The sequence below is a fragment of the Asparagus officinalis genome, chromosome 6, assembly GCF_001876935.1.
Source record: "Asparagus officinalis chromosome 6, Aspof.V1, whole genome shotgun sequence".
NCBI lineage: Eukaryota > Viridiplantae > Streptophyta > Magnoliopsida > Asparagales > Asparagaceae > Asparagus > Asparagus officinalis.
Genome location: NC_033799.1, coordinates 25,559,092 through 25,586,862, shown reverse-complemented (window position 1 = coordinate 25,586,862; position 27,771 = coordinate 25,559,092). Strand labels below are relative to the sequence as shown.

Genomic DNA, 27,771 nt, shown 5'->3' with positions numbered 1-27,771 from the left:
CTCTAAGATGATGTTTAGAAACCCTAAACAACCCTTTATATAGGTGTACAAACGTGGATGGTAATTTGGTAAATAACCAAGCCCAAAACCAACAGGAATTTGTGTGAACAGAAACCAAACCAAACCAGGAAACCATCGATGAGTCGACTCATGACTGAGATGAGTCGACTCATGACATATGGGTCGACTCATAAAATTAATGAGTCGACCGAGCAGAAACTTTTGACAAAACGACTGGGTTTCGTGAGTCGACTCATGACAGTCATGAGTCGACTCAACCTGATGAGTCGACTCATGTTCATGTATGAGTCGACTCACGAGCTGAAAACCGAATTCTTCGAATCTGCTGCTCGTCGTCTCGTTCCACGTTTCTACCTGTGTTCCACTGTACTGTTTTACACCTCTATTCTCATGCTATCATGAGAATCATCTATCCTCAAGCTCTCATGGTTCCACTGTACTGTTTTACACCTCTATTCTCATGCTATCATGAGAATCATCTATCCTCAAGCTCTCATGAGGATCGCTAAGCTCCCTCATCTATCCTCAAGCTCTCATGAGGATCGCTAAGCTCCCGAAGAGAAGATACACCCGTATCATGGGTCCTCTCTTTAGGAATTTGAAGTCTCATTTAAGTTAGAACTTTTACTGAGGAAACTCTCGAGCTCCTCCATCTTTTCTGCACCATCTGGCCCTGCTAGGAACCTAGTCTCGACGTCCAATCGGAAACATCTCATCCATCCCACGTCTCGTCGTAGTCACATTTCGCCCCAAGTTGCAATCCTTTATCGATGGCTTTTCTGGAAGTCTAATGCATAGCGAGACAAACTTCTTGCTTGCACTCACTAGTCTCTTCACTCGCGTCACCATCCCTAAGTTTGTCTCCCTCGGAAGAGATGCCGAACGAAATATGAACTTTACACCATCCTTAGTGAATGTGTACTTCTGAGCCCGCCTCTCATAGATCATATATCTATCCCATAAGTACGGATTGTCCAGTATAATCTGACAAACATCCAATGGAACGACGTCGCACGTGACCTCGTCAATATATGACTCGTGGAGCGTAAATCTGATAGTACATTGATCAACTACACTCAGTTTCTCCTCCTTCTGAATCCACCATAATGGATAGGGCTTCGGATGCTTGACCGTCTTCAGACCCAGCTTCTGAACCAATGCCTCGGATATCAAATTCTTCTCACTGCCCAAATCAACAATGGCATCAACCAAACTGGTCTTCACTTGCAACTTAAGAACAAAGAGTTGCTCTCTCGGGTCGTCGTCCTCTTTTGTGGTCTGCTTTCCCACCATAACGTTGAGACTGCTGTTGGGCTCTGTCATTCCCGGGACTTCTTTCGGACCTTGAGCTATCATGTATGCCTTTTTCTCCTCCTTCTTCTTCAACTCTCTTGGCTTGAGATGAGGATACTTCTCCTAGCACCGATTAGCTGTGTGCCCTGTCTTTTCGCAGTGACTACAAATCAACCCTGCTTTCCCTGAATCACCCTTCTTCTTCTCCTCCTTAGATTGAGAACCACTAGACTCGCCTCCCGTCTGTTTGGAGTCTCCCTTAGCCTCGTTGCTCTTCTTTTGCTTGCCCTCGAGGGCAATAGCCTTCACGCTCGCCTCTGTAATTGATTCCACCGTGAATAGCTTCATCTCTTTTCGGATGTAATCGCTCAATCCCGCCATATACTTCATAAACACGGAATATTCCTCTATCGAAATATTAAGGACCATCGCCTGCTGCTGGAACTCCGTAGTGTATTCTTAAACGGTTTGATTGACCCTTTGGCGCAAGCCGTACCACTTGTACTAACGCTCTTCAAGGAATCCCACCGGGTAGAACTGCTTCCTCAGTAACTCCTTGAACTTATTCCACGACACCGCCTTCTTCTTCTGCTTGCAGTAGGATTTTCATAATGTCAACGCGTGCCCTGAAAGCTTCAAAGTCGCGAACACAATCTTCTCTTTTGACGAATAGTCATAAAGAGTAAAATACGTCTCCATCCGCTCGATCCAGTCATCAAGTCTCTCGACGTCAACACTCCCATCATAAACATGAATCTCCACCTTGAAGTCAATCTTCAGGTTCTGATAAGAATTCTTACCCCCTTGATGCAATGCAGATTTAACGGTCTCCTCCTCCTCGTCGGAATCTGAATCTACTCTCTTCACATTGGACTCAACAATTTTCTTCAAAGAATATTCACCTTGTTTGCCACCTCCATGGATAAGACTGACGAGTTGTGTGAGAGTCGAACCTATCGTCTTGATCTGTTTCTCCAATGCATCAATCCTCGCTAAATTGTCTCCTTCAGCCATCTTCTCCTTCCTTATCTTCTGGACTTCTTCCAAGAAAATAAGGATCTCGCCAAGCTTCTTATACTGTGATCGAGTAAGGACCATACACAAGATACCCCTTCATCGGATCTGATTGCTCTGATACCAACTTGATACGAGTCGCCGTGCGAGCACCCTTTGGTCGTGGAATTACCAAAAGGTGGGTTGAGAAGAAGACAACTAAAGCATAAGAATAATTCAGTATGGCGAAGGAAAATACCTTCTCTAGATTATAAAGAATCAATTATTATAAATCTCTCCTTCACAATCTCACTAGAATCGAGAACAACCTCTCAATCCTCTCTAAACCCTAATACAATGATTAGAATTTCTCTCTGATCTAAGATCTCTAAGATGATGTTTAGAAACCCTAAACAGCCCTTTATATAGGTGTACAAACATGGATGATAATCTGGTAAATAACCAAGCCCAAAACTAACAGGAATTCATGTGAACAGAAACCAAATCAAACCAGGAAACCATCGATGAGTCGACTCATTACTGAGATGAGTCGACTCATGACATATGGGTCGACTCATAAAACTGATGAGTCGACCGAGCAGAAACTTTTGACAAAACGGCTAGGTTTCGTGAGTCGACTCATGACAGTCATGAGTCGACTCAACCTGATGAGTCGACTCATGTTCATGTATGAGTCGACTCACGAGCTAAAAACTGGATTCCTCAAATCTGCTGCTCGTCATCTCGTTCCACGCTTCCACCTGCGTTCCACTGTACTGTTTTACACCTCTATTCTCATGCTATCATGAGAATCATCTATCCTCAAGCTCTCATGAGGATCGCTAAGCTCCCAAAGAGAAGATACACCCGTATCATTCACGAAGAGGATCGGTGCTCCCCACAGAGAATGACTCCGACGAATAAAGTCTTGAGCTAACAACTCATCCAACTGGGTCTGTAGCTCCCTCATCTCAGCATGTGCCATATGATAGGGTGTTCGGGATATCGGGCAGTGCCCGACCGCAATTCAATACAGAACTCAACTTCTCTCATAGGAGGCAACCCAGGTATATCCTGAAAAACATCCTAATAATCTGAGACAACTCTAGTCTCGCATATATCCGTACTCTGATCCCAAAGCATCACCTCCTCAATGTACACCAGTAATGACTCCGCAAACTAGTTCCCCTGAGAGGTTGCTACAACTAACTCGGACCCATCGGACGATCGCAAACTGACTATTTTTGTAAAATAGTCGCGGACGATCGCAAACTGACTATTTTTGTAAAATAGTCGATACTGACGTGGTTGGAAGATAGCCAATCCATACCAAGAATGTCATCAAATTCTGACATGCTCAACACTATCAGATCAACAACGAACTCAGACTTGTCTAAACTGATAACATACCTCCTACGAATGCTCTTCAAGAGCGACATCTCACCTAGAGGGGTGGAAACTGACAAAGGAACGTCTAGAGGCTGAGCTACGAGCTGAAGTCTAATCATAAAAGCATAAGATATGAAATAATGTGAGGCTCCTGAATCGAAAAGAATACGGGCTGGAAAAGAGTTCACAGAGAACGTACCCTCCACTATAGCCCCGCTCCCACCATCATCACGAGGGACTACTGTATACACTCTGCATGTGGCTGAAAGCTGCTCTGCTGCTGGAGGTGGGGCATATGGGACTACTCGCCCCTGAGGAACCTCCTGAATTGCACGAACTTGTCCCTCAATCTGCGGAACTACCGGTAGTGCCTCAAGTCTCGTCTACTGGCTCTGACCTCGGCCTTGGAATCTGTTCTGCTGCTGATTCTACCCTCTCCCTTGCTGGGCTACTGCTGGTGCACTGTGACACTCTGATGTTTTGTGGCCAATCTTGTGATACTTAAAACAAGTATCCTGGAATTTGCGCTGCTGAGGCACTCTTTGATCCTGCTGGGGTCCTCTCCTATGAGGGCCTTGCTGCTGCTGCTGCTGCTGGGGTCCCAAAAAAGGCCTCTTATTCTTACCCTTATCCTTAGTATTCATTTCCTTATCCTTCTAGAACATAGCTGACTCATTCTCCTGTGATGTGGCAGCATTCGCTACCTCTCGCACTGAATAGAACCTCCTAGAAACGAGGTATCAACGAAGGTTAGGGCGAAGTCCTACTAAAAATATCTGTGCCTGGCATTCTCCCGTCTGCCACATGCCCGTGAAGTGAAGCAAGCTCATAAACTTTCTCTCGAAATTAGCTACTGACATGTCTTCCTGAGACAATCTGGACAACTCGAGCTCTTTCTCGGCCCGTGTCGTGGAAGAGATATACTGCTCATCAAAGAAGTAGGTGAAATCCTCCTAGGTGAGGGTCATCCTCTGATCTGGAGTAAACTAGAGCCGATACCATCTCCCTACATCCCCTTTGAGACTGTAAGATGCCAGCCTCTGCTTTTGAACTGAATTCACATTTAGTATCTCAAGAATGTTACTCACATCCTCCTTCCATTTATGTGTTGCAAGAGAATCTGTTGATCCCTGAAACTTTGGTGCCCTCATCTTCTGATATCTCTCTACTAAGCGGAGCTAAGCCTCCTGCTCTGTGGTTTTATCAGCAACTGCCTGTGGGGTGGGCATCCGTGTGCCCTCTGGAAAATCCTCTGTAATGTGAGTAGCTGGTACAACCGATGGTAGAACTACTGGTGGTGGTGGTGTGACATGATTCGTCACGAGCTCCTTAAGTGCTGCCATCCTAGCAGCTATGGGAGCCATCAAATCCATCAAGTACTGGGGAGCCTGCTACGGCTCCGGGGGGGGCCGCTGCGGCTCTGCCTGATCAGCTCTCCGGGTACGAGGTCTATCACTTCCAGCTATCTGATCATATAGAAGAAGGTTTATAAGTCCTCGAACAAAACATATAAGAATTTCATATCATATATCAATCACTCAAATACTTTTAATATCACACAAAAAAATATTTGTAATTTTTGAATACGCGTATATAACGTCTTCACTCATTCTAGAATTTCTAGCGGACTCTATACACGAATCTTAAGAAACTCTACTCTAACTCCACGACTCAACACAAGATGATCATAAGGATACTAGAACTAGAGCTTTGATACCAACTGTGATGCCCCTAGTTTCAACAAGGCTGCAGTCTAAGGTGAAACTAAGAATGTTAAACCTGTCAAGCACCAAACGCCATGCTACAATATGTTTCACCATTACAGTCACTACCTATCTAGTAGAATCAACAACAGGTGTAGGTACAAAACAGGCAAAAGAGAGTATACAGAAAGGAAACTAAACAACAGATACTCAGAAGAATAATCACTACCACTGATATAAATGGATAAGTCTCTAAAAAGGTAATATCTGAACTGAATACAAATGTCTCAATATAAGAATCAAATGAAATGATATTAAGGCACATTGCTTATACAAAACTAGAATAAAAACTCAAATATTTCATAAATACATCTATTGTGGAGTTCTGACATAAACTACTAGCAAAAATTAAAAATTGTAACTAGAATAACTCCATCAAGCTACGACTCTCCGTGCACCTGGCTCGTTACCTGAAAGTGAGGAAACAACGAGCGTCAAAGCGCTATAGCGAGTAACATCTCAACCAACCCCAAGGAAAAGGGCTAGAAGGATAAGAAAATATCTGATAATACATATAGATAGCCAAACATCAACTGTAAAAATAAAATAGAGGTTTGATGTTTAGAAATTTACAACACGAGCATAGGTACGCCTCCCTTAGCTCAAATTGTAAATAGCTAAATACCAAGTTCAAAAGCTACAATATAGAGTAATAACTCTATCTCCAGCCGAAATATCAATGACCTGTCATATGTCAATTACATACCCAACTCGTGGTCTGCAATAAATAAATGTCTAAAGTATGATTTGCAATAGCTTAAAGTCCAACATGAGGACTGTAGTGGATTATAGTCCAACACGAGGACTTTGAAGATTATAGTCCAACACGAGGAGTTTGATAGCTTATAGTTCAACACGAGGACTTTGATAGTTTATAGTCCAAGACGAGGACTTGATAGCTTATAGTCCAACACGAGGACTGTAATATGCAAATAGTGTTAGAAATCACATATATACTGTTCACCCTCATGCTCCGGTGAATAAATCTAAGACTCATGTCTGAAGTCAACTCATATATACCAATCTCAGTGTATAACAAACCCATATAACCCAGATATTTTGTCAGCCACACAAACCTAAGCACAACAGGACAAAAGCAGAAAATTCCCCCAGCGGTCGACCGCCCGCGGTCAACCGTGACTGGAGCAAAAGCTTACTGCTTCTGTGCACGACACACGGTCGACCGCCATGGTCGACCGCGTAAAAGTAGAAACCCTAGTTCAGGTTTCTGTTCTACATGGTTTGATCCAAAAACTTTCGTGCGATGTTTAAATACATTATCAATCATTCATAAGTGATTTAGCATAACCAGAACATGTGAATTTTAGTCTAATCACTATAGATAAAACAAATCAAATTTTAAACATGTAAATTTCATGTCGAAAGCTTCAAAAACAAATATCTTTCTTACAAAACTCTTGTTAGAAATAAACTCAGATCTAGATCTGTATTAAGAATTTTGTGGGTGAGCTTTATTAACTAAAAGCTCGTTCTCTTTGCAAAATACAACATATAGATCTATTTTTATATATAATCTAGTATGTTAGGCTCACAATTCACATGAAAAATATTATTAAAACATTTAAAAACATGGGTATAGGGTTGGGCGAGATGAAACTCGCCTGAGGGATGATGAACAACTCTAAAAAAATACTGGAATAATATCCTCCTACGCCGTAATCCACCGGATCCCGCTCAAACTCTTCGAAATCCACCGAAATCACCAAGGAGAAGGGGTTAGGGTTTGCAAGAGGGAAGGAGGAGGCTGCTAGGGTTTTCTGTGGTGAAGAAGAAGCTCTCGCGAATATAATATTATATATATGAGCCCACAAACCTGACCAAAAACCCAAAAAGACTCGAACTAGGAAAAACTGACAAAACTACATACGATCGACCACCACGGTCGACCGCGCAAGAGATAAAAGCTTTTTGCTTCTGCTGCGCGCTCGACGGTCCGATCGACCACCACGGTCGACCGCGCAAGAGATAAAAGCTTTTTGCTTCTGCTGCGCGCTCGACGGTCTACCGCCACGGTCGACCGCGCAGGAAATTTCCTGTTGGTGCATCTTGTTTGTGTGCTGGTCTTTTCACTTGATTTTTCTCATATAAATACACTTGTTTGATCCTCCAAACCTTTGTTATCACATTCAACTATGATATAAACATATATTTCACAATAAAAAAAATTCATTCACTATATTTTATGGGGTTTTACAATTTTAGTTGTTGAGGGTTGGGTAATTGAAGAGGAGGGAACTCCCTATCATAAAAATTTGCTCCAAATTCCTCCATGTTTTAAGAGCATCCAATATAAGAGAAACACCTTTGAGCAACATAGTGCCTTATTTCAACTCGAGAAGTAGTTCGGAGCCAGTGTACAGTGATACCCTCGAGTGCCCAAGCATCATCAAGGCATCAGAGGCTATCATGCAAGCCGAGACACCCGTTGAGCCGTGTTGGATCAATCCTATCATCCAGTATCTAACACGGGGGACCGTACCGAGAATGCTGCTAAAGCTAGGAGTATACAAAGGAACACTCGCCGCTATCTCATGTTTGATAGTCAACTCTATCACCTGTCATACTCCAGCAATGGTGTAGGGATCTATCTCCAGTGTCTTCAGCTTGCTAAGGCCGATTATGTTCTCTAAGAGATTCGCGAAGGGACTTGTGAGAATTACCTTGGGGCTAGAACTCTCACCCAGAAGGTCATTCGCCAGGGGTACCATTGGCCCACCATACTAGCCGAATCCAAAAAGCTTGTCTCTCTGCGTAAGAAGTGCCAATTCTTTTCAGCCATTCTGTGAGCAACAACCACTGAGCTCACCTCCATTCTGAGCCCAATTCCTTTTGCCCAGTAAGGGTTAGATTTGATGGGCCGTCTCCCTATAGCTTCTGGGCAGTGAAAGTTCTTGATTGTTGCTATCGACTACTTGACTAAGTAGATCGAGGCTGAATCCTTAGCTAAGATTGGTAAAAGTAACATCATAAATTTTATTTGGAAGTCCTTAGTCTGCCGATTTGGTGTACCTCTCTCATTTGTGATGGACAACGGTACTCAGTTTGACAGCGGGGGCTTCCGAAGCTTTTGTGAAGAGTGGAACATTCGACTCAAGTTCTTCTCAGTCGCTCACCCCAAGTACAATGGACTTACTAAAGCCGCCAACAAATACATCCTCCAACCCTGAAGAAGAAGGTAGACACAACGGTGGGAAATTGAGTTGAAGAGTTGCATGGGATTCTATGGTCTTACCACACCACTCACAAGAACTCAACAAAAGAAACCCCCTTCAAGTTGGCCTATGGAGCTGAAGCAGTCACTGTTAGACATAGGTGCCCTGCAAACAATAATTGTATATTATAACATGACCTATATGAATATAACATCCTTGTTCAAAATGATAGTATGCTATTTTGGTCAGTATTTATCTGGTATTTTTAAATACAGATATAGTCCTTAGAATGATACTAGACTATCAGACATTTCGGATATAATCGTAATGAAGAGATCTGATTTGTCGTTAACGTATATTCTTAAATGTTCCTAGTCGATGAAGTGTTGAAATGAGATATCATCACTTTGGGAAGACTAGTGTATACTCTATTTCTCCTTTGGTAGGATGATGATCCATCTCTTGGATTATTGATGTGAGACATCATGATATAGTATACAGGTGACTCATTAGTGAATGAGTTAACTGAACGACTCACCGAGAACATCTAGTTGGTAATTATACTTAACTGTCAAATACAAGTTCTCAAGTGATATAGTACATAAGTCTCTTGACCTGAGGCATGAGTGTAATATCTTACATGTCAGTATAGGTGCACTTAGACTTTTACCTAACCACAGTTCTCAATGAGTTGTGCATAACGGTTCTTGTTGGGTGCATCCCGAGACATAAGTAGATATTGAGATGCCAAGATGGGATTCGTCTCTCCCAGTATAGGAGGTTGATGTCATAAGATTGTTTGATATAACTATAGCCAGGAAATCCTTGACCGAGGTAAATAAGATAAACTGAGTGTCAGTTTGATCTTATAGGTTATGAGTTTAATATCAACAAACACTAATCGAGCTATTAGGGTTTGACAGTTTTCTATACCCTAGGCTCGATAGTTTGACATGGTTTGATGAAGAGACCGGACTGTACAATATTATCACTGAGTGGTCCTGATAAAATTATGTTAGCATTTTACAGATATTTATCACAACTTATACCTGGGTAGTCTTCATGTGTAGCTAGCACCTCTGTTGTACTTGTGGATATCATCCACTACCGAGTTCTTAAGTTGGGCCCTAGAGTCACACCAAGCGCGTACTTGAATCCTATGAAACACAATTTATAGAGTGATGCGTATGATTGATACGCATATATGATTTTACCGGATACACATAAACGGTTATGCATATCGGTAAAATCAGAATGCTATGTGCTTAGAAAATGAATTCCAGTATTTTTCCTATAAAATTAACTTTTAGTCAACTAGTTGACTTTTTGGTCAATAGTTAACTTTTTGGTCAACAGTTGACTTTTGGTCAACCCATTGATTTTTTGGTCATATGATGACTTATTAATCAATGATTGGAAAATTACGAAATGTCGTATTTATAAAATACTGTATTGATGTGGTATTTTCATTTATGAAATACACACTTTACTATACCTTGATTAATGAGTCATGAGATGAGTTATTAAGGTGGTATGGTTTGGGAACATGGTTTTAGCACATAGTTTTGATTCTTCATGACTCTTTGCATGACTCATGAGATGAGTCATTGCATGACTCATGAAAGGAATCATTATATTTATATGACTCATGGCATGACTCATGAGATGAGTCATGACATATTTCACTCTATATATATGAGCTCTCTTTCTTATGGAAAGGTTAATGAAAAATTGGCTAAGTGGTTTTTTCCATAAGAGAATAAAAGAGAGCTATCCTCTTACTAAACTCTAGCAATCTTTGAGCAAGAGGAAGTAGTAGGATTTTAAAGTACCCCGGAGTGGATATCTTGCCTTGTGTCTCAAGAAGACTCTGATTTTATCAAGCTCACTTGAAGACTTAGAGATCCATCTTGCCTTGTGTCTCAAGAAGACTCTGATTTTATCAAGCTCACTTGAAGACTTAGAGATCCACTACGAGGAGATTTACTACTACAAGGAGCAAGAGCTAGGGGTTATTCGATCTTCCATCGAATCACGCTTCAAAAGTATAACTTTCTAACTCTTGTGTGCTCTCTTTAATATAGGGATAATGTTAGATTTAATTAGGATTGTCCTATTTTGTATTTCATGCTTTCTACATGCTTAGTATAATTATACATATAGTCTTCCGTTGCATAATTTGCATGTAATTAGCATGAATTTCCTTCAGTCACCCCAGTTGAAGTCAGCATGAGTCCGACTATGACATTTTGATGAATTCTTGAATGCAAAGTGTCTTTGAATCAGACTCGACCTCATTGATGAAGTCTGAGAGAAAGCCCTTCGATCCTAAGTCATCAATCAGCAGCACATTGCCTGACACTACAATAGCAAAGTCCGCCCCCGTAGGTTCAATGTCGGTGATCTCGTCCTCTGAAAGCAGCTTTCAATAAGGACACCAAGCGTGGCAAATTGGCTCCCAACTGAGAAGGACCCTACACCGTCCTTAAAGAATTGTGCCCAGACATATACCAACGGAGAAACCCTAATGGGAGAATCTTGCAACATCCCTGGAACGTCGAGCATCTTAAAAAATACTTTCAATAATTATAAATGTAAATTTATAAAATCTTTTGAGTATTGACTTTTATCCTGTACTCTCACAGTATCTTATTGTTATAGCATTAAAAAGACCTTGGTGCCCTCATTATGTCCAAGACCCAATAAAATACCTCGGTGCTCTCATTAAGTCCAACGCAATTAACCAAAGACCTTGGTACCTCTTTAGGGTGAAACTGAGGCACTCCAACCATTCGGTCGTCTTCGACAAAAAAGACCTTGGCGTCCTCATTTAGTCTAAGGCACTCAACCAAAGACCGTGGTACCTCTTCAGGGTAAAACTAAGGCAATCCAACCTTTCGGTCATCTTCGTCAAAAAGACCTTGGCACCTTCATTAAGTCCAAGGCACTCAACCAAAGACCTTGGTACATCTTCAGGGTAAAACCAAGGCAATCTAACCTTTCGGTCATCTTCGATAAAAAGACCTCGATGCCCTAATTAAGTCAAAGGCACTCAACCAAAGACCTTGGAACCTCTTTAGGGTAAAATAAAGGCACTCCAACCATTCGGTCGTCTTCGACAAAAAAGACCTTAGCACCCTCATTAAGTCTAAAGCACCCACAAAAGACCTTGGTGCCCTCATTAAGTCCAATGCACTCAACTAAAGACCTTGATACCTCTTCAGGGTAAAACCAAGGCAATCCAACCTTTTAGTCATCTTTGACAAAAAGACCTTGGTGCCCACATTAAGTCCAAGGTATTTAACTAAAGACCTTGGTACCTCTTCAGGGTAAAACTAAGGCAATCTAACCTTTCGGTCATCTTTGATAAAAAGACCTTACTACCCTCATTAAGTCCAAAGCACTCAACCAAAGACCTTTGTATCTCTTCAGGATAAAACCAAGGCAATCCAACATTTCCGTCGTCCTCAACAAAATATCTTAGCACTCTCATTAAGTCCAAGGCACTCAACCAAAGACCTTGGTACCTCTTCAGGGTAAAATCAAGGCAATCCAACCTTTCAGTTGTCTTCAACAAAAAGATCTCGGCGCCCTCATTAAGTCCAAGGCACTCAACCAAAGACCTTGGTACCTCTTCAGAGTAAAACCAAGACAATCCAACCTTTCGGTCGTCTTCAACAAAAAGACCTTGGTACCCTCATTAAGTCCAAGGCATGCAACCAAAGACCTTGGTACCTCTTTAGGGTAAAACCAAAGCAATCCAATTTTTTGATCATCTCCAACAAAAGACCTTGGCACCCTCATTTAAGTCCAAGGCACACGCCCAAGTCACTTCAACAATATAGTTGACTCATCTCAAATTACCCATCTAGACAAACAGAGCAAAACTATGTACAAAAGTATTTGAACGAAAATGGAATGAAGACAAGAAAAAATTGGAAAGGCCAATAAGCTTAAATTTTTATTCCATATTTCAAGATATTTACATCATCACTTACATCCATATTTAAAAAAATAAGATATAAAGAGAGAGAGAGAAGGTGCGAGTCCTCAGGTGTCTCGGCTCGGGTCAGGAGTAGGTCTAGGGAGAGAGGCACTCTGTTTGGGAGCTAGGGCATGCTGAGTGGCAGGAGGGGTGACCTCTAGGGCATGCTGAGTGGGAGGGATATCCTCTTCTTGGTCATCCTTGAACTCATCTTCGTCGTTGCCATCATCCCCCTCCAACATTATCCCACATCCCTTCGTCTCTAGTTCCTTCAAAAAATCAAGGCAGCTAGCGACTTGAGGAGGATAGAGGGTGTCGGGAGTAGGTCGAGACTCCAGAGGAAGCAAGGCCACGAGATAGTCGAAGCCTTCCTTGCAGATCAATGACACCTCGACTTTGCCCAGAGGGTCTTAGCGATACTCCTCTATGATCTCTGACTTATGAGTCTCAAAGTCCAAGAAAGTGAGTCGAGCCTCCAAGATCTGGATAGTCACCCGAGTCACCTCATGAGCCGACTGCTCCTCCTCAAGGTCCAACCTTAGTTTTGGGTAGCTAAGCGGTCCGACATAGCACCTTCTTGCGCATCGAGATGGGCACGCTTCTTAGCCTTAACCTCCTCCGCCAAGAATCTGATCCGGCCATCCCACTCGATAATTTTGTGCTGATAGTGGCCAATCTCTTCCTTCGGCTTGGTGATGATGGCTGACTACTTAGTGTGGTGCCTCTGAAGCCCCCTAATCATATCCTCCCTCATCTCTACCTCCAGGTGCAGTTTGCCTTCATTCTGGCCCCAAGTCACACACTCGGCCTCTAGAGCAGCGACTTTCCTCTCGGCAGTCTCCCTAGCCACCCTTTCGGCTACTATAGCCACCTCAAATTTGGTAGGGAGCCTCTGCGTGAAAGTAAGTTAAGAGTACAATTCCTGCTCAATTAAAGTCCCCCGCAAAAGATAGCCCCTAAGGGCCAGGGGCAGACCAGCGGTCGGCATCTCCTACAAAATCTCCATGTCCTTTGGGAGCGAGAACTGGTCCAAGGCCCGGACCTGATCCAAACCTGAAGTGAGGATAGAGCTCTCCCTGTCAAGAAGCCTGTTGGGGATGAACTTGTCATCCTACGAAAGCTCCTCCCGATGATTGGATGGGCTCCCCAGCTCGCCAAGCAACTTGGCCCACAGCTCGCCCTACACTTGGCCATCGACCTCTGAGATGCGGTGGCAGAATGACCAGTGGAAGCTCCCCTCTGGCACTGGGGCAGCATCAGTCTTAGGTAGATCCCTTGACGGTTGGAGTAGAGCCGCCCTCTCCCACAACCCTCGACGCCTTTACAGGCTCTTTACCCGGCATGTGCATAGGCTTAGGTAAAGGAGCCAGAATTACTGACTCCCTAACTAGGATTTTGCCTACGGCCTGCTTAGTGCCTTGATTGCTGTTCGATTGCTCAGCACCTTGATTGCTGCCTGATTGTTTAGGAGGAGAAGTCGCATTAAGGATGATAACCTCTGGCGGTTAGAGAGGAAGGTTGCTCGACTGCGGGTCCTCCTTTGGATTTGCCCCAGAAACCTCCACCTTCAATGTCGAGTTGGCTTGGGACCGCCTGACCGCCACGACATAACCCTTGGCCCCTACTTAACCTCCTCCTCTTCTTATCCAGCTTCTCCACTTGGGAGGATGCACTAGGTCCGGCCAGCTTTACAGCAATCTTAGCCATCCTCAATCGCAAGCTGTTTAGCTCCTCGAGAACTAGCTCATCCCTCAGCCGCTTTTAGGTTTCATGACCAAGGCTGGATTCCCCAAAGACGAGTCCTCCCCCTTCAAATTCTTTAATGGGTTCTTCTTCAGAGGGAGGGCTAGGAAAGCCGCTCGTGCCTTATCGGGCTCGATGGAGGGAACCCTAGATATGCCAGCCACTCGGAGTGAGGACGACTTGAAGAGATTGCTCATCTCCCGCGATACACCATAGGAGCGGATCTTCTCCAACTGTTGCCCCTCTTCGGTCGAGAGTATGCACGGCCTTAGCACATTCTTCTTGATCTCTAGCCATGTGGGGAAAGATAGGATTGGGTCGGCATTGAAAACCCATACGAACCCCTCCTTCCAGTCCCTGTTGCATTCCGGAGTATCCGACACCAACTTGTTGCCGCTTATGTTGTGGAGGAAATAGTAGGCATCCTTCTTCGTCATTTTAACGCTGACGATGTTACCCAGCAAGCGCATACTTGGCTCTATCTGAATTCGGTGATAGATCACTAAGAATCCCATCATAGTGGCCATGGTGTTAGGGATGAACTGCGAAGGGGATATCCCTAGGGCACCGCATACCTCTCGAAGAAAAGGGTGGAGCAGCAACCAGAGCCCATCCTCTAAATGGGCCAGGTAGAGCGACGATATATCCTGGCGGTGATGATACATCAACTCACCCCTTTGCGGCGCTGACAAGGAGAAGGCCCTAGGGAGATCGTAGAGCTCGTAAAAGACTTCGAGCTCTTGGGTGCATATTTGAGAGTGGTAGGGCCAGAGAAGGTTGATCCTTATCTCATTATGGCAGGTGGTGGAAATATGAGAGGCAATGGAAGATCATCAGTAATTGGAGCAACAAGTGTTGAAAAGAGAAGAGTTAGAAGACTATCCTTAGTTAGAACAATAGAAACCTTCTACCTCAGCAATAAGTTCCTTATACCCATGCTCTACACTTTCTCAAACATCGAAACTAGTTGACAACAGAAACCTCTCATACGAGCTTTCCAATATGTGTAGTTGGTACCGTTAAAAAGTAAGGGACAATTGATAGCATGTCCTTTAGGAAAGATTAAAACAGTGGTAAGACTTGACATCTCTACCCTAAACTGTGATAAGTAAGTACGTGTAATGGGGTGCTGATACCACTTGTTGGATCTGAGGCGCAAGCTTAGAGGGGATGAATAAGGTTGCTACAATTTTTCAACAAGACTTAGAAAATACAGTGAAAATATAATTAGCGAAAAATAAAAAAGCAAACTAACACAAGAATACATAAAATTTTTATAGTGATTCAGTTCAAAATCCTACGTTCACTCTTCTTTCTTGCGAAAGGTCTTCCTCACTATGACTAGAGTTCACCTAAATCACAACCCAATTCAGTAGGCTTTAAAGACTGCACTCTAAAATCTACCCGAAACCAGTCGTCTAACCTAATTTTTTATAATGACTCGAAGAACTCTAACCCTAACTAGCCCAACATTCAATTACTTAGGCTTGAGTATGTTGTCAAACTCACAAGTTTGATACACAACCAACCAAAATAAATAAAGTGCAAAAAGAACAATCATACAGCTTTTTATCAAACCGTTCTTCAAATCGATGAAGATGAAGATCCATAAAGAAGCAATGTAGCGGTGTAAGCGTAGGACACTCCTTCTCACTGAATCAAACTCCGATAAAAAGTACGCTGAGAAGAAGCTGAACGAGGCTCTGGGGATTTGATCATCTCTCTCTCTCTCTCTCTCTCTCTCTCTCTCTCTCTCTCTCTCTTTCTCTCTCTCTCTCTCTCTCACACACACAAACCCTAAAACAAAGTTCTCTTTTTTTTTTTTTGTATATCTGCATCCTTTTTCTTCATTTAATTATGATCTCCAACTCTCCTTAAATAGACTTTGATTGAACACGAAAGAGATACATAAATCTGAGTGCAAATAGGAGATCAAACGGTTAGATGAACGACTGAGATTAAATCCTGAAAACTGTCAAATTTTGTTATAACCATCGATGGTGGATCACGACCATCAATGGTCCCTTGGTGATCATTGATGGTTCAACTATAGCCATCGATGGTGCTAATTCTAGTATCTGGATTTTTTTGACTCTCATGTAACCATCGATGATTCTCTATGACCATTGATGGGTCACTGTTGACCATTGATGATGCTAATTCCTGTTTCTGTTTTTCTCCGATTGGCTCCTGTAACCATCTATGAGATGCTTGACCATTGATGGGTGTCTCTTAATCATCGATGGTTCGAAGGCTGAAATCAATGTTCATGTTGTTTTTTTCATCGTTTAGAACCATATCTTGCTTGTACATATTTATACTTAAAATATACTACCTCACAAAATATATCAGTAGTAAATAAGAGTTTTTTATTAATCAAATAAGAGATATTGTACGAACAAAGTTCTAACAATATCGTATGAACAACAATCTCATACGAACAATGTTCTAACAAAATCATCGTTTCTTGAATGAACAATCCAAACATAGGCCCTTCACAAGACCTTTGGGCTAACTCCTACAACAACCCAAAAACTAATCTCAAAATAACTCAACAGAGTAGACAAATTTGAAATCACAATCAACGATTATTAGCTTCATGCATTTAGTAATTTACCATAGATTCCACTCTCGTTACATCTAATCTCATAATCAACCAAACTCGTGAGTATCTTAAGCTTGAACCATATGTGGCCTACTCACAACATAGCTAAGGGGGTGAAATATTGGGTGGCGTGGAAAATGTGCACAAATTAAATTCCTTTTATAGACAATATTTTTCTCGGCTCTTTCGATCTCATCCCACAATCAACTGCCTATCCGAAGATTTTGGTGAAGTCAAACCAAAGCATCCAAGATGTCCTCACCCGGATACGGGTACGCTCACCCTCCTTAAACTCACTTCTCTCAGATGCTAAACAATTGGTTTGTATAATAAGTATTTATCTAAAATTCAATAATAAAGTTATTCTTGGCAACTCGAGTATATATATATTTTTGGTATTTATACATTAAACAATCAAACATAAATATTAATATATTATTCATTTGTGTATCTGACCATTCTATCCCATATTCCATGTTGTATCATGGAGTGCAAATTTTATATTTAGTTAAAGACATTTAGTACGTCTATTTCTATCGTCTTTCTTAATATGAAAGAATCTCAAACAAATATTTTAATCATATATTTAAATTATGAATTCATATATCATAATATTAGTAGATACTTCAAAAATCATGTCTAATTCAAATTATGTTTCCAATTTGAAATTTACCTATGAATAAAATAATATCATATTTAGGAAAAATCTCACATAACCACAAAACTTTGATGTGCTGTCCACGAAAGCCCTCCGAACTTTATTTTGTTACTAAACCCCTTTTTTAACTAATTCCAAAACCTCCAAAGATTTGCAGGTAACATCCCAAAACTTTTAGCTTCACCGCCAAGGCGCCAACCATTCCGCACAAAAGAAAGAGTAAAGAAAAGAATAATTCTAGGTAAAATATATTATTCAAAGTACTCCTACACTATTACTCGCCAAAGTGTGAGGTCCTTCCTACTTGGATTGTTTTCAAAATTGAGGAGTGATCAAGGACGCCACGATTTTAGGTAAAATAGTTTAAGAAGGTGTAGCCTAGTTATCACTACTCGAAAGACAAAAGAGAGCCCTAGAGAAAATAAGGAAAGAACAAAACCAAATAGATAATAAGATTCTTGGAGTCACTTCTTTAAGGTGTTATAAGAGAAGTGAAATCTTTTGAGAAATTGTTTGATAGTTTTGGGAGTTTTGCAGGAAAATTTTTGAGGGTTTAGTGCTAAACATCCCCAAGTCACTTGGGAGTTTTGGGAAATTTAGTTAATTCTCCTATGTTCACCGGAGGTAACCACACATGAGTTTCCTTCTAAAGACGAAAGGCGACGATTCCCTTTATTAAAGTCAAGAAACGAATTTTGTTACGACTTATAATTAGCAAGCATTCACTAAAAAAGATCCCCCCAAAAATCAAAGCGAGATTGGATTTTGCGACGTGGGTATTTGAAAAGATCTCATCTTGTAGCTGGGTTCTCAATTTGTTGAGGATCTTTGAAGGGGAGCTGATAATGTCAGGAGGGACTCCGACCGTCCGACCGCCGGTGGCGGCCTCATGAGGCTGAGATTCAATCAGGCGTATAATTCGAGCGGAGAGGATCTCGAAGATGACGCTTGTTCGAGGACGCCGACGGCGGCGGCGGCCGAGGTGTCGCTTCCGGTGGTGCGGCGGGCTCGGACTTGGCCGGAGTTGGCGGAGAACTTGGTTTGGGTTTTGTCTGCGGTGTTCATTATTTATTTTGGTGATTGGGAGGTCAACATGATCTCTCTCTTGTGGGCTGATGCAAGAATTAGAAGGTATGGAGTTCTCTGATTACTGTTTAGATGCATTCTCTTCATAGTAGCCCATGATTTGAATTTTCTTTTTAATGAATGATATACTTGTTCATAGATCTTTATGGGTCAATGGATAAGTAGGAGTTTCTTGTTAAGTTTGTTATACTTAGCTTTCCCTCTTCTATAATTATGGGGGTTAGGATAATAAATCTTTATTTGATACTGTTTGGTGTCCAACTCCTAGGAGAGAAATGAGTGCATTGAAGAAGTTTGAGTTTACCTTCCCAAGTCAAGAAAAAAAAAGAGAGATTTGGTTGAGATTGTCTTGGCCATGTGCAATGAAGGCGATAAGTGTGTCCAGGAAAGTGATAGGATTGTAATTAATGGTGTGCAGCAACGACACAAAGTCTTTATCACAAAATTTTGTCATTCAGTTCTGTTAAAGGCTATCTCGTTCATTAAGTTGATCGAATCTTTCTTAATTTCTTCCGACCAGGTTCTCTCAAGTCTGCGTCTAGTCCTCCTTACTGCATTAATTATAATCTTATCAATTTTCCTAATTGATGTATTTCGCAACCTATCAAGTTGAATTTGTATCATTTATCCTCAGTAGGAGATGTCCAAAATCTAAACTCCTGTGTGCGATGTAACAAGAACTGATGTAAGATCTAATAAGGATTCAGAAAGTGAAAAGATATGCTACTTGGTAATGTAAACAAGGAGATGGTTTGTAGTGAAGCTGCATAGATTAGGACTCGTGTAGCCAGCCCTAATGATTAGTTTTGTGTGAGTAACTTTTTCTTTAACTAATGAGAACCTTGTTTGAAAGATTTTCTGTAATTGATTTGTAAACCTCTTTGTTCCTTCCATGAAGTTGCACGTGGGATGGAGACAAGAACTTCATGTTATTTCATTGTAAAGGGGTTTAAACTATGAGTCGACAATGCCATGATCAAGAAAATAAGTAGTAAGAAAATTATCAAAATTTTTGGTTTAGCTGTGATTCCAGCTGACAATGTTATATTAAACGCTGAGCGCTTCTACGCGTCGGACTAAGCGCCCAACGCTTAGTCGCCTAGGCGGGCGCCTAAGCGGTTTCTGGGCGTTTTTTTCTTTTTTCTTTTTTTAATTGTGATACTTATATATATATATATATATATATATATATATATATATATATATATATATATATATATATATATATATATATATATATATATATATATATATATATATATATATATATATATATATATATATATATATATATATATATATATATATATATATATATATATATATATATATATATATATATATATATATATATATATATATATATATATATATATATATATATATATATATATATATATATATATATATATATATATATATATATATATATATATACTCAATCAAAGATGCATAAATACTAATATACCAATACTATTAACTAAATTGCTTGGTTTACCAATTACAATAGCTCTTTGTATGTTTATACTCCGTGCGCCTAGGCGTTTGACTATTTTTAAATTATTTAATTATAATAATTGATAAAAATATGTATTAAATTCATATAAATTTTTAAAAAAAGATAGCAATCTTAGTTCCACAATAAATCATGCATACTTAGATACTAAATAGCCAAAATAATAATTAACAAGGCTAGAGCCTATGATGTTTTTATTTTTATTTTTAATTATAATAATTGATAGTGAATGCCAATGTTATAGAAAGCTTAGATGCTGGACTGGTGTCTAGGCGGATTTCTTTCTTCATTTAAGTGATGGTCGATGAGGTTTTGCTGAAGATCGGAGGAAGTAGTGAATGTGTTCATATTTGGAGGTTAATGGAGTTTGGAGGACGTATAGACTACAACACATAAAATCACAACCAATGCCTACAGGGTGCAATCCACGTAAGCAGACAATGCTCCCCTAAACGCTCGTAAAATCTATGTGGGTAGCCTAAATACCGCCTAAGCACTAGGCGTTAGTTAGGCGGCCTAGGTACCTCCTAGGCCTAGACGTACGTCTAAGCGGACTAGGCGGAAGTTTTTTAAAACAGTGCCAGCTGATATAAGATAACTTAGGGATGGTAGTTGAAAGAAGTGGCTACAAAATATCATCATAGAGACGCAATGGTGGAGGGTAATCGGATATGGAAGCTCTTTATTGATTTTAGAAAGCTAAGTATAACAAACGTCTATAATTTTGCTAAACCCTTGATAGCAAACAAGGCCTTGAAAGTAGTAAGAAATCACATCTTAATTTAATTTGATAGCCATCCCGTTACTCTCCAATCCACCTTGACTTTTCCTTCATGCTTTAAAACCATGGCACAAACCCAACAATATTTATTGCTAAATTTTATCTTCTGTCACTATCAAATTCTCTAGTAAATATTGATAAAAAGAACCACCTGCTATACCTGTTTAGATGCTCCTTGATATTCCTTAATGAGAATGTGGTTTTCTAAGTGTGCATATAGTTAGTATTCTTCTTGAGGAGTTTTGTCTCTTAAAATCTACTGCATCAAAACTCCGCAGTTTTGATGAAGGTTTGACAGGTATAGATTTATTCTTGAATACACAACTGCCAATTTGGCATCTTTCTCATAGGTCGAAACTTGAGTTATATTATGCAACGGTGCTTCTTTTAGATTCCACTTTGTCTAATAGAATTTGAACTCGGACAATTCTGATACCATATTAAAGCCGCATCTAATATATCAGAACTTTGATGTCGTTATCATAGCATAGAAGGGACTTAAAGCTAAGATATGAGCAACCCATGTTCAAATCCCACCAGACACTAGCCACATAATAAAAGCAGATTTAAAGGATTCTGGGCCCATAGGATACTCAACTTGCAGTGGGATATTAGAGAATGAAATAACCCTCAATCTTAACAACTTAGGATTTTTTTGTGTCAGAGTATCTTTAGAAGTGTCACATGTTACTTCCAAAAGAGGAAAAAGTAATTTTGCCAGTTTGTTGTATTTTTCTAATTTGTTCTTCATTTGTATTCTTATATTTGTCTGCAGGGCTGCTCTGCACCTTGGTTTAGCAAGTGCTATTCTCAATGTAGGCGTTGTTGTATATACAACATATTTCTTATCGTCATGCCCACCAAAATCTTCTGAGAAATCAGAAGTCTTATCTTCTGCTGCACCGTTGCTTATTGTTCTTGGATTCATCTCATTTTGCTTGTAAGTAGAACACATTAATCCTGTTCTCTTTCTATTCATTTTGTATTTTACTGATGCTCGAATCTCAATTTGTTAACATGTTACTTTCAGGTTATCGTATGCTCTGTGGCCTATCTGGAATGTTTTAACCATCCCACTTTTGGTAACATTTTCTTTGATGCTTCTCTTTCTTTAAGGTAAATTTCACTAAACCCCCAATAAGTTTGGGTCTTTGGCACTTAATCCCCAAAAAGTATAAGACTCTCATTAGCCCTCACCAAGACCCCCACCCCCCAATAAGTTTGGATATTAAAAAAAAAAACCCGAAACATTTTGATTTTTTTCACATAAATCCTAACTATCACTTTGTGATGCTTATGTGATATTTTCTGTTTTGGATATGGGCTTATGCCATTACCAGAGTTAGGTGAGAGAGATCTGAATGTTTTAGGGGTTTCGGAAATCCCAAGCTTATTGGGGGTTTAGTAAAAAAATTCTTTCCTTTTAGCTTTAAGTGTCAAATGCCCAAAGTTATCGGGGGTTTAGTGAAATTTATCCTTTTCTAACAAAGTTATGCGAGGCTGATTATCATTATATATTTACATGTTGTTAATGCAAATTCTGTTTTTTGCAGTTTACCTTATTTATGGCCTCCATCGTTGTATCACCATATTTGCTTATTGGACCGTTGAGGCCTCAAACCGTTGTGGTTCGCGCTGATTGAAATTTTAACTGTTTTAGGAGAGAAACTATAGAGAAGCAGTTCTGAGAAATCACTGCATTAAAAGAGGGATTGTTTTATGCCCCTAAAAAAATAGTTGCATATAGATGCCTTATATCGCTCAAAAACTAAACCACCAATTGTATAGGTTTGGTGCGTGGATAGGACATTATGTAGAATCTATTGTAAGACATTTCGACAAGCTTTACTTACTGCTAAAAATTGAAACTTTTGGTTTCTGACAAGAATCCGAGTACATCTTCATCATGTTTGTTCCCTAAATTGTTTGCTGCAATATTTTTTGTGTTTTCCATAGTGAACGTTATGCCTTTGGATAAAAAAAATTCCTTTTCCTTGCGTAAAATTATTTTTCTTGTGATTAAAAGATTATAACATCCTACAGATTTCGTTCAATGGCAGAGGTAGGCTGTCAATGGCTGGTAAGCTTGTTGCGAGCTTAACAAAGGTGAACAAAATTTCATAATTCTATGTCGTTTATTTTTGTGGCATGAAGATTTATATAGAGCTGATAGAAGTAAGGTTGGAGGTTATACTTCTTGAGAATAATTGTATAGATATTCATATAATTTAGTTTGATGTACATATAGTGTTGAAAAAAATTCATTATTAAATTTCTTGTAATTTTGACACAGTGAGTTTTGGAAAAAAGCTTTTGAATTACTATAATACTTGGTCCCCGTCAGTAAACAAGAGGTGGAAGTGGTTTTTTTAATAACTAAGTAAAATTCAATAAAACCTATGATTTTTCCTTGAAGAATTGAAGAATTTAATTTTTTTATTAATAATAAGAATTTTTTTGTTATTGGTTTCTTATGTCATTAATATTTTAAAATTAGTCCTTCAAATCATTGAAATTGCTCTGAAATCATTAACAATTTAAGACTTTAAACTCCACTATTCCTCTGGAAGGTAAAATGTTGAAGCCAACAAGGTTTCACACATGGAAGTATCTAATTTTTTTTAAATATATTATGATAATTATAAACTTTTTTAACAACCACTAGTGTTTTAGCCTGTGTTAAGCACGGTCTTATCACAATTCATCTATATCTCGTTGCATTTCAATCACTCTTATCCAAATATAATTTTAAAGATCTAACAACTTAACCCTCTTCGAAACACGTAAATCCCATTCTCACCCAATGTCATTAAGGTTACATAATATGTACCCGCCTGGAAGTAATGATATTAAACAACTTATATAAAGCTATAATATTAAAATTAAGATCATTTAAACTAATTTTTCATAATAAATGAATAAAATGAAGATAATCAAAATATCCTAAATACAACTTGAATAAAATTAAGATATAAGACAGTTTAATGTTTAAAAATATTATTCGCAAATGACGTATCACTAAAAAAGTTCTTAATTAATCAACCAGTCATATGACGTAATAAGCAAAACATTAAGAAAACTTGTAATAATTACTAATTATTTTTCTCTATTTAATCCTCTTCTTAAAAGTTGAAAGAGCTGGTTCTTTGTCTAGTTCTGCAAAATAAAAAATATATTTATTTAGCAAATTTAATATTAAAAAATTATATATCAAAATTAATGGCTAAATACCCATATTGGTATTTTATTTCAACCCCATTTGCCAAGAAGGTATTTTAATTAGGAAATTCGGCGTTAAGGCATTTTAATTGAATAAAATTACCAATTAGGTCCTTTTTCTCGTAGGCGACTACTTTTCCGGCGAGAACTCGTCACGTGCGTTGCATGCAATGGATTAATCTTTGTTTAAGCTGCTGATGTGGCACTGTTTTCTGACTTCACCATCACCGAGCTCTGACGACAGCAACCCCATTCTCCTCCCCCTTCTGTCCACGGCGAGCCCGACTTCAACACCTCCATCTCCTCCTCTTCCCTCCACTCCCCGCCTTCATCCCCCAGACCCTCCCTCTTCCTCTCTCTGTCGAGCTTCCCCACGCCGAACTTGCTGCTGCTCAAGTTCCCGCCGACCAGCCCAACTCCGAGCTTCCCTTCGCCCTCAACTTGAGACCCGACCACCTCCTACCACCGCCAGTCGTCGCCGTCCTCTCTTCCCCGTCGGAGACCACAGACGCTACGCCGCCGCTCCAAGCTCCGCTACCCCTATTTCCTTTCAAGCTCAGCCCGCCCTAAAGAACTCACCGCCGTCGCCGAGTTCACCCCGAGTCCCAGCTCAGATCCGCATTGGTCAGAAAACAGTGCCACATCAGCCGCCGTCGCCGAGTTCACCCCGAGTCCCAGCTCAGATCCGCATTGGTCAGAAAACAGTGCCACATCAGCAGCTTAAACAAAGATTAAGCCACCGCGTGCAACGCACGTGACGAGTTCTCGCCGGAAAAGTGGTCGCCTACGAGAAAAAGGACCTAATTGGTAATTTTATTCAATTAAAATGTCTTAACGCTGAATTTCCTAATTAAAATACCTTCTTGGCAAATGAGGTTGAAATAAAATACCAATATGGGTATTTAGCCCAAAATTAATTAATGTATAAATAAGTCGACGTAATTGTATCCTTATTTTTTCATTGATAGTAGGTGAGGTTTTAAATGTAGAAGAGTCAAGTATAGCAATAGGCGAAACATCTAAATCTTCTTATTGCCTTTGTTATTAGTGGTGGATATCGTTGTGGACAAGTCCGGAGTTAATTCAACAGATTGATTATCAATGGAATTATCCTGATTTAATTCAATTGGTTTCTCATCCTGAGATAATAATACATTCGTCTTAGAATAACATGTCAATGATTTAATTTTTGAAATAATGAAACTAATATTAAATTTAGCAAACACCTTCTTCTTCGAATTTTTATCAGAACTATTTCCAAAGTGTCGCGAAGTATGGTGCATATTGAATTGATTGACTGTCATCGCCATCAACCAGCGTCATATCGAGTGACTTTTCATCCTTTAATAAAAATAAATTTTGTATTAGAAAAATGAATACATTATATATAATTGAGAAATATAATTTTATTAATAAGATTATGGAAATGTTGCCTTTCCATTAGTTAGAAGTAATAGCTCCTTGAGTTTTTCATCGTCCACATTATCATCAACGATTTTCATATAATTTTTATATAATTTACCAAACCTAGCGAAGATGTAAATTTTGAAGGACTAATTTTCATTAAACGAAGAACGTCGTGATGGAATATTACAAATGTAGTGATGCATGTTCTACCCGTCACTTGTAAGATAAGTTTGTACCTAAAGTTAAATACATATTTGCATAATATATTGATTATTCAATTTAATTTTTATAAAATATAAATAATTTGTATTTATATAAATTATAATATTATGCTTACATTTCTTCTACAAATTTGATTTTTTATGACGATTGCAGTAAAGAACCCCATTAATATCTTTCAGCTTGTTATTGTAATTAGCATGAGAAGGATGCTGCCAACCCGACACCTCCTCAATTCCCATGATTTGAGCGTTGTAAAAGAAACATTTCTCCTAAAATAGTATAGATAAATAATATATTCATCATCAATTGAGTTATAAAAAACCAATAAAATAATAAAGTGCATGATAAATCAATTCAAGTATTAATCTTTCAACGTCTATGCAATATATTTGTATAGCCGTTGTATTATATTTTAAGTTTAATTTGAATTTTGTATACGTCATTTGAGCAATTTAAATGAAATGTATCAAGTATATTGTGTAATAATAAGACAACTTTTATCATTATATCATGTTTTTTATATTGATATAGTGTTAAAAGCTATAATTGAATATATATAAAGTTTAGATAATAATTCAATACTAAAATAAATTAAAATTAACTTACATCACCATCATTCAATTCCTTTACTTTAAAAATACCATCAATTGTACCATCGTCTATTTCAAATTTGACTTGTGTGCTTAGTGATATTGTTCCAGTCTCCAAATTTTGGTATTGAATTAGCGCATAAATATAACTGAGAAAAAAGATAAGTAAAATAATTACTTATAATACTCATAATTGTGAATAAATTTTATGAAAAAGGAAATATATTATTTCACAAAAAGTTAGAAAATACTCTTGAGTTTGAACAGCATCCTTATTATCACTCAGATTTATATAGAACTTTGTGGCATATGTGGACAAAAGGCTTGTCAATCCTTTAACTTAGGGTGAGCATAGTTCGGTTCAAACCAAAGAAACCGACCGAACCGACCGAAATTTGACAGTTCGATTCAGTTTTAACTAGAGTTCAGTTTGGGTCCGGTTAAAGTTTTTTCAATCCGAACCGACCGAATCGTATTACCCATTCTAATTATTATCTGCATCCACTTAAACCCGACCCATTATAGTCCATATAAAGCTACTTCGCTATAGCTTGATATTTTTTCTTTACGCGACCTGATAGTAATAAATTATCCCAACAATAGTGTTCTCTCCAATTCTAGGTTTTTTTTTATCATCCCTAGTTCGATCTCTACCTCTCTCTATTATCTGTTCACTTCTTCTACTTTGGACCAATTCACTTTAGAGGTAAGAAACTTAAATCATAATGTTGATTCTAATCTTTTCTTGATTTTTCTCCTCGATTGATACACGTAATGCAAGAGAATCTTTGGATCATACTTCTCTTTGGATCAAACTTATAATTTTATAGAAACTATCTCAACATCCAAATTATCACATATTTTTTATTTACTTTGTCTATTAGATTGAGATCACTTTAATTATTTATGTAAGCTTTCTCAAAAAAATATTTATGTAAGCTTTGGCAGGAATAAGATTTTGATGTCTACATCTAATATTTAGGAGCATTCGATAGTTTATGAATTTCAATAATTTAAAGGATAAGAGACTTCTTTCTTCGTCAACATATTAGAGGTGAAATTGAATTTGGACATAACATTTGTACCCAAGTGAAAACCGAACAAACCGACCCGATCCGACTTGAATCGATTCGGTTCGGTTTTGAATGATAGGCAATTCGGTTCGGTTTGGCCAAATTTGGCCAAAAACCGAACCGACAGATTGCATAACCCTATTTTCACTGTGAAAAGAAAATAATCAGAAATATAATGTAATATTATGTATATATTTAATTATTGCAAGGTTATAATTAGACATACAATATATATATATATATATATATATATA

General features: G+C 39.0%; 1 protein-coding gene across 2 annotated transcripts; it reads left to right on the top strand.

Annotated features, from left to right (window-relative positions):
- LOC109846501 lies at positions 18,497 to 22,927 on the top strand. Of its 2 annotated transcripts, none has more exons than XM_020415768.1 (4): positions 18,497 to 18,754; positions 21,782 to 21,946; positions 22,037 to 22,122; positions 22,560 to 22,927. In XM_020415768.1, the coding sequence occupies exons 1-3, from the start codon at positions 18,513 to 18,515 to the stop codon at positions 22,119 to 22,121; spliced, it is 492 nt and encodes a 163-aa protein (XP_020271357.1). In that variant the 5' UTR covers positions 18,497 to 18,512; the 3' UTR covers position 22,122; positions 22,560 to 22,927. The 2 variants fall into 2 exon arrangements, with proteins under 2 accessions (XP_020271357.1, XP_020271356.1); XM_020415767.1 differs by having other exon boundaries at positions 22,037 to 22,088; positions 22,560 to 22,924.

Coding starts and splice junctions, on each gene's coding strand:
- LOC109846501 (XM_020415767.1), top strand. CDS start 18,513: ATGAGGCTGAGATTCAATCAGGCGTATAATTCGAGCGGAGAGGATCTC. Junction 21,947..22,036: donor GGATTCATCTCATTTTGCTT/GTAAGTAGAACA, acceptor TGTTACTTTCAG/GTTATCGTATGCTCTGTGGC. Junction 22,089..22,559: donor TTTTAACCATCCCACTTTTG/GTAACATTTTCT, acceptor TGTTTTTTGCAG/TTTACCTTATTTATGGCCTC.